Source organism: Helobdella robusta (assembly GCF_000326865.2).
Source record: "Helobdella robusta unplaced genomic scaffold HELROscaffold_6, whole genome shotgun sequence".
Taxonomy (NCBI): domain Eukaryota; kingdom Metazoa; phylum Annelida; class Clitellata; order Rhynchobdellida; family Glossiphoniidae; genus Helobdella; species Helobdella robusta.
The window spans coordinates 3224959-3233539 of record NW_008705330.1 but is presented as its reverse complement, the minus strand read 5'-3'; the positions used below and the strand labels follow the sequence as shown (position 1 = coordinate 3233539).

Sequence of the window (8581 nt, the reverse complement as noted above, 5' to 3'; positions counted from 1 at the left end):
ATTTTGATTTAATGAACTAAACGTTCACCAAAAAACTTTAGTGAGAAAAATCGAAAAAACGAACTACAAACATGTTAACGCCAAACATTCGGTAGAATTTATAGAATATTGTAAAATATTACCTAAATAAGGTTGAAATAAAAACACTTGATAAAAACAGCAAAAAATTATTTAAAATTTGAACCGAATATAATTGCGCAGCTTCATGTTTGGAGACTGTTTAGAGTTCATTCGGTTTAAAAGTTGTCACAGCGGGAATATCACCGCAGTTCTCTTGAGCTTGTTGTTGGAGTTTGTACAAGTTCATCGCAGAACTATTTTTTGTGGATGGATGGATGGATGGATGGATGGATGGATGGATGGATGGATGGATGGATGGATGGATGGATGGATGGATGGATGGATGGATGGATGGATGGATGGATGGATGAGTATATTGTGGTTTATCAATTTTTTTATTTTATATAATTTAAAGAAAGAACGAATTAACTGAATTCAATCGTTGATAATAAGAAAGCAAAACTAATAATTTTGTGCACCAAGAGGATGTAAGCAGCTGCAGAGACCTCAAAATAAATAAATTCAATAATAATAAGTGCCCACAAATGCGCGATGTTCGCATGGAAGGCATAAATTTAGCCGGGATAAATTTATAGAAGTGTCTGTCGCCAATTGAATTTACGAGCAAACGAACTAACGTGTTTCATTGCACGTATAAATGACGCTCTCAAGCACGTTGGCTGTGCACGTCTGCAGCCGTGCGTGTTCGTTTTGTTTGAATTTATATCTAGATACAGGCTCCCGTGTATGTGGTTTTTCTGGATATACACATTTTCCAAGTGTGAACGATTTAATTTGTGGCGATCTCTTACCAGTAGCAATTTTCTGGTTGGTTGAGTTATTTGATGCATCGTTCATTCCTCATGCCTATTTGTGGGTCACGTCTGCATTATCTCTCACTGCGAGTACTACGCGACACGAGGACACTTGCAATTAACAACTTCTGCTGTAGTCTAGGAAATTATTTTTTTTACTATGTATACTTTGATTAATTTTGTGTCAAGTGTCAAAATTTCCAATCAGATTAAATGATCGGTGCTTGCCAAAGCTACAAAATTTTTATCTAATTTCTTCACTTTGTCGATGCACATTTTTTTTAAAGTGAATGATATTTGTAAAAGAAATCTTACTTTTAAATATGAAATAGAAACATTTTTTATGATTTATAGGGCATTTATTTCACAAGTGTATCGCTCTATTCATGAAATTTTTACAGAAATTAAACTATAGCACTTGAACTTAACGCTGACTTAGAAGCATTAGCGTTATTATAACCCTCTACACCAACCGCAATCATCTGCCAGTCAATGACTGTCCATATAAAATATAACCAATGTGTAACCCCAGTGCAGCTCTTGCTTGTTGCTTATAAATATTTAAGACTTACAGTCACAGTCCAAAGGTTCAGAGTTGTTTATTTTATATACATCTCAATAGTGTTATGCCGGTGATAGTATGTTACTTTTTGATATCACTTTAGCTCAGCTAATGTAAAACTCTCTGAAACCCAAATGTGTCGGCAAGTTCGCTCAGTCAATAAAAGTGTCTGGTTCGAATACTGTCTTTCCAAAACACTTAAACTATCAATCACCAAGCGTATACGATGCGGGGCTCGTTCCTGCATACATGCTGTGTATGTATGCTTGTCGTGTAGTCTGGAGTCTGGATGGTAGGTACAGCCTTTGTGACGAAAAAGTTTAATTATAAGTATAGAATGACATGTAAGCGGTTTAACGTTTGACAGACCTAGCTGTATTGTTAGGAACATTAAAAATGTTTCCACTACGAATGAACAACACGTGGATTTCCTTAAACACAATTCAATGCAGGTGTGTGGTTACATTCCATTCAAAACTTTTCATTTGTTTTATATTGTTTTATTTTAAATTTTTAATTGAGTTGTTCTAAGGCTCAGCCAATCTCACAGAACTTTGTCCCACGATTAGTTAAAACTAATCATTATCTCGAAACACACGAATAATCTTCTAGCTAATGTTTAAATTTTATAAATGAAAAAATGTATATCTTTTATTTTGTTTATAGCGAAAATTTAAAAAATTGAAGTAATTCGAGAGAAGATGCCGGTGTGCTGATAAATTTATTCATGCGTCGACAGATGGCGACTGCAAGAAACTTGGTGATGGAGCTTATTCATGAAACGTGATGGTGTGCAATCTATCCTAATTATTAATTATTGTTTTTAATCGGTATTATGTTTGAATCTGAGAGCATTTAAGGTGTTCAGTACAACTTTTTATCACTCACTTCTCATATTAAAAGTTCAGGAACATAAATTTTACTTAAATAAGATATTAGCAATAGAAGTGTTGATTGATGCAATGTGTTGCAACTGCGTGCATGTGAGAGCTGCCAGAACATTTCTGAAATAATAAATTAAGCGTCTGACATATCTTGAACTGAACTGCACTGAACTTCTTTTTAAGTATAGCTCAGAAATACATGACATAAACTTTGAAACTCATTTAATTTCGCTTTATAACATTTGTAGCATAAAATATGAAGGTCTTCCATCTCGACCACCACCGGTAGTCTCCGTTGACAACGAACACGAGATTTTCTGTCTAAAATATAAAATAATGGAAAAAAACTTTGCTAAATGGAAGCCAGCAAGATGGATGGTGTAGAGTTGATGGCTATTGTAAAAAAAGATTTTACGTACAGTCATAAATTTATTCAAGCGTCCTTCAAGTTCTCTTTTATTTGCGCACGACTTCTAGTCAATAAAGAAGGAAATCAATACATTTTGAAACATTTGTTCCCTCCTTTGTACAGCTTCTGCTATTTGAGTGAGAATGAAACGTAATTAATTTATTAAAATAACTTGATTGGACCAAATAAAAAATCTTGGACGCAAGGTTGACGTTGTCCACCGAACCAAGAAGAAAGAAAGCCTGGTACAAAATTTGTTCACACTTCGAAATTAATTTAAAAGAAAGTGTTTACAATAACTTAAGGCTATGAAAGTAGGTAGATGGAAAGCTGGATACTTTTAAAAATTATTCAAAGCGGCAATAGGAAGAAAATGATGACGAGGCACGTCTTGAGTGCGTCCAACCTGGCCGATACAATGAAGAAGAGAACATTAAACAATTCTTAAATTGTCAATTCGACGTGTTCTGGTCGTTATCGCTCCTTTTATGTCCTATACTCAAATGAATTACATCTACTGAATGCTGAAGACTACTAAAATGTCGCAAGATGTTATGACCACGCGTGTTTTCATAGTTTAAAAACATACGTATTTGTGTCTGTGTGAGTATGTGTGCGTGTGTGTATGTGTGTGCGTGTGTGTTTTGTGTGTGTCTGTGTGTGTGTGTGTGAGTAACAAGTTGTTATGCAAGGAAGTATTGGAATTTAATTTAATTCATCGATTGTTGAGGAATTTAACAGGGTGCGGGAAAGTTCATTTTATGATTGCCTGCGTGAGACACTGCACTATGGAAATGGGATAATGTATACTTTTGGTTTTAAATTTGAAATGATAAATACTTCATTCCATATTTGTTAATGTGTGTTCTAAAATATAATTTCAGAAATAGTGGTCTGAATTTCAATGAACTTCAAGCTAAAACGTGATTATATAACATTGAAAATTTATTGTTAAAAAGCTGACATATATAAATAAATTGCAAGCAACATTTCAATCAATTTTATCACCATAGATTTTTACAATTTATTTACAGCAGGGAATGTATATATGGAGCCATGACAACAAGAAAATTTATTTAATTTTTTTAACTTTCTCTAACATTGAACACCTTGTGATTTCACGTGAAGTTTCGAATTCAGAATCTTTTCTGGTTCCACAGAAGTTTTATGAAAGATTCTACAAGAGTTGAAAAGTTTTACAAAAGTTTAATGAAAGTTTCACAAAAGGTCCGCAAAAGGTTTTACAAAAGATGAGAAATTCCGTTTCCTGAGCAATATATCAAGAATTAAAATTTTTCAATTTTTGGTTTTATAATATTATATTCAGACATTTAGAAAACCTCAAACAAGATAAGATGTCTCCTCTATAGTGTACAAATCTTCTGTGGGACCTCAACTCAAGCGGACAGCCTGCGTGTTGTCCCTGTGGACGTTGAGGGAAGTGGAAACAATGGGGTGAGTTCAGGAAGAAGTTGATCGATGAGTGTAAACATGTGGAGTACCAAGACTGATTGAAATATTTAAAACTACATACGTTAATGTTTTTAAGATAAGGGAAGACGAAATGTGGTGACCAAAGTAGCTTCCATGGTTATTGTGGCAAAGTAACGAAAGAACACGTAGGAATTGTTTGGAATGGAAACATCATATCAAAGGAAAAATTACTATGTGAATAGAATTTTTAAATTATGAAATGAATTGAGCGATGGCGTTGTGAATGCTACAAACAACTAGAATTTTTGCATAATTTTAGCATAATGTTTAGAATAGTCCATGATTTTTAGGAACAAATAATTAGATAGTTTTTATGGTTTTTTGCTTATGAAGTCATGAATTTGTTGAAAAGGTCATGTAGAAATATTTTCCCACATTGTTTTAGCTTAATTGGTTGAAAATTTGAAACTGAAAAATAAATCGCATGTTAACAATAATTAAATTATGATTTAAAAGCTGTTTGAAAATTTTGAAAACACTTCCAAAAACTTTTCCAAATAGAGTAGCACCTGTAAGAAGTTTCGTAAGAACGACATCGTAAACACAGGCTTTCCGACGAACCGTTGCAAAAAGAAGTGAATAACACCCGTGAAAGTATATCAGTAGAAACTTAACAACTCGGCTAACTCGTTTTATAGCTTGGCACCGTTAATAAGCGAGCGATGTTTCTATAGTAGGAACCATCGTAAACTCTTTTGACACAGCACTAAAACTAATTCAACCTAATGGATGCATTGATGGTGACAATCCTCTAAACTGTTTAAATGGAATTATTTATTAAATTAGCAAAAAACTTGTTAAAATCATTTGCAACTGAAAAAACGTGAAAATTACAAAATTAAATACTGCGCTGTTTCAAAATTTGTATTTTAAACTTCAATATAATTCATAAATATTTTTTATTATTTTGTATGCAAAAATAAGAAATTTTATCTTAAAAAGTTGATGAAATAAAATTTTCTTTAAACTAATAAATGTTATAGTCATATGATGGATAGCTTCTTCAATGCTATTCTATAACTGTTATTAAACTTTCGTGCCACAAAGGCTATACTATCCCCACCACAGACGCTCATACATACATGTTATATATGCACGCGCAACCGCCGCATCGTACGAGTTTGATGGTAACTGAATTTCGCACAAACACTATTCAAGCCATGCCATCGCGTAATAACAGCAAATTTTAACACCTAACAACGTCTTTTGGTTCGTGCAGACAAGAGCTGAACACTTTTTGACAATTCAAACACCGTCAAATTCAACTGATGTTAACATTTAATAAAAAATTTAATGCGTTATCCTGGAGACTAATTAAAGTGGTTCTAAAAAGCTGATGAAACGTGTTTATTATAGCTAATCGAATCTATTTTTTGTTTGGGAAATCAATCATTTTAATAAGTTTATGATTGAGCACAATATGAATATAATTGACAATGACATCGATGTCGTTGTTGACGCCGATGATGAGACTCATGTGGCGCTGCAAGTCGTTCAACGAGGGTCTTGAGGGTCGTCCCGCTGCTGGCAGATTTCTGCTTTTTCGCTCGACGTTTTGCCTGGACTAAACAAAATTGTTCACGTCAATTGTCGTATTAGGAAAAAATGAAATAATATTTTTTAATCATTAATTTCATCAAAATTATTATAAAAAATTGTTTTACTATAGGTTATACCAAATAACAATAAGTTATATACAAATTAAAATAAATCGTTCTTACACCTGGTTCTCTGGAAACTAATTTTAAAATATATAAGAAAAATGTTCGAACGCAATTTCAATTTATTTTTAATTTCATTTTATAAGAGGCAAATCCGATATTGGAAGATTTGTTGATATGCATGCCGCTTTTGACAAACATGGCTTTCTTAACAAAACACTCTAAAATGTCTATAACCTACCTAAGCTTCAAAGTGCACGCTACGTCATTATTTAGAAAATGTGGACATTGGCCAAAATAAATTTACTTCCTATCTGTAAAATGAAGTTTTGTTAGAGCGCCTATGTCGTAAAAATTTAATTTCTACAAAACTAACGAAGAATTTCGTTCAAGAATTTGTCGTTGAATTTTTTCCAGCTGAAGTTGTGCTTCTTGAATTTTTTTCTGATGTTCCAACATTTCATTGAGAGTATCGACGCTTTCTAGTTTATTAATATTTGATTGATCATTGGTTTTTGAATTGAATTCCAAGTGACGATCGATCGTGTCCGTTGGTTCTTTCGTTGTTTTGAATTTAGGTTGCTGAACAACCCACAATTTGTTCGTGTTGTTGCTATCGTTTACACATTCGCTCGGATGAATGTCCAGACCTGTTGACAAGATTTGTTTGCTTGTCCGGTGATAAATTTTTGAGTTTTCAGTGTTCCTTTCTAGAGCATGGAATCTAAATAAAACAATTTTTATGTTATGTCTAATGATTTATTTAACATCCAACATTTACTTGTAAGCCTCTGATATTATATCTTTATTTGATTTGTCTGAAAAGAGCCAGTCGTGTACTTCGACTTGATTTGCAATGGCTTCAGGGTCCACCAATTCAAATCTTATATGAGAAAACAGCTGCCTGGCATACTGCGTTCGGTCGGCTCTGTTGAAATCGATCCACTTTATAACGGCCAATAAGATTTCTAATTCTTCTCCTGATAATGATTCGTGAGTTAGAATTTTTTTCAACCGATTGACTGGTATGTATTTAAAATGATTGTGATGCACCAGGACACTGAAATTTGACGCTATTACTTTCAGGAGGAAGTTTTTAGAATTCTTTAGCTGGTTATTTGCAGCTACTGAATAATGTAAAAATATGCTGTCCTGGTCAAAATTTTTTGTCAGGTAGATTCCGCACATATTGATAATTTCTGGCAAGTCTAGTTGTCTAGCAATGGCCACCAGACTTGCGATGTTTTTGCAATCAACTTTCAAGTTGGTCGTATAAAGAAAGTTCAAGACGTCAGCAACGGCATCTCTCGGATAGTCGGTCATGTTTATCTGCACGAAATGTGAGAGTGGGCGCTTATTTTGATTAATTAAAGTTTCCAAGGTAGGACTGTACGTTGCAAGGATGATCTGATGAGTCAGAACGTCTCCATTTTCGGTCGTAATTGCTAAGTCACACATTGTTTGACTGAGCCAATTTTTGTAATATTCTTTCATAATTTTCTTTGTTACATCGTTATGCAAAGCCTCATTATCTGGAGCTTGAAACTTGAATCTCTTGTTTAAATATGATTGTACGATTGCTTGAGAAGGACATTCAGGCTGATATCTTTCTTGTTGAAAATATAAATTTGCTTCATTCGTGTTTGAATCTACTGTTCCCCTACTTAGTACTCTTTCGATGGCGGAATTATTTACATCGCCATAATTTTCGAATGTTGATAGCACTAAGGCAGGCGGTTTGCTACCGGAAAAAAAATCATCCCCAGCTACAGTCGCTAATTTCCAATCTTCAGGGGAAATTGTTTTCACTGACGTGTTTTCAAAGTCATGTACGGCATTTTCATTTTTTGCGGGTTTCCGACCTATGCAAACATTTTTTGAGTTGACCCTTGGAACGGTATTTTTCTTTGATTTTTTATTTTCTTTATCATGACTTTGAAAATTGAAGGCATCGTTTGCACTGTTTGAGTTGAGCATGAACATGGCTTCAGGATTTTTCTTTGATTCGTTGTTTCTAATATAAGAGTTACTTTGATTTTGAATTAAACAATCGTTTGCTTTAAACATATTTGCAGATTCGCTTGGTTTTTTCGTTTCGGATGCTTTCATTTCTTATGTTTAATATAAATCGCTCTGAGAACAAATTAAATTAGTTTATATTTCATTTATAAACGTGATCACAAAGATACAATGTTTTCAATTTCAAAAATTAGTTCAAAATATATCTGTTGTTCTAAAGTACGGTATTGTTATTTGATGTAAAAGTCATTTATGAAATTGTAAAACTAACTTTGTTTAAATGTAAATAAAGAAAATAATAAACAAAATCGCATTGCGCTTTTGTACCGTTTGACGTAAATCCTTTATTGCACGTCATACTGTTTACCAAAAACAACCTAAATTCAATCGAAACATTGAGTGATTTGAGAATCACGCTACAAAAATAACTGAAAGCAGTTCCATTTTAGGATCGACAATAAATTATATTCAACTATAAATAATAAATTTACAAAAAATGTCGCGTAGTTGTTTCTATTTTTGGACTTAAGATAAAATTTTGATAGTAAAATCGTAGTAATTATAACATATTCACATTTAGTGCTCAAGCCTTAAGTAGGTAATTCTCTAATAAATATAACGAAAGGGTTAAATCAATGTACTGCGTAATTTGTAGATGCCTCAAAATTACAGAAGTT

The 8581-nt window shown here is 33.2% G+C and overlaps 1 protein-coding gene across 1 annotated transcript; it reads right to left on the bottom strand.

Annotated features, from left to right (window-relative positions):
- Nucleotides 1–5590: 5590 nt before the first annotated feature.
- On the bottom strand, nt 5591–7994 carry HELRODRAFT_164284 (hypothetical protein; the record flags this gene model as incomplete). Its single annotated transcript, XM_009029257.1, has 3 exons — nt 5591–5783; nt 6262–6609; nt 6667–7994. The coding sequence occupies 3 exons, from the start codon at nt 7992–7994 to the stop codon at nt 5591–5593; spliced, it is 1869 nt and encodes a 622-aa protein (XP_009027505.1).
- Nucleotides 7995–8581: the final 587 nt, after the last annotated feature.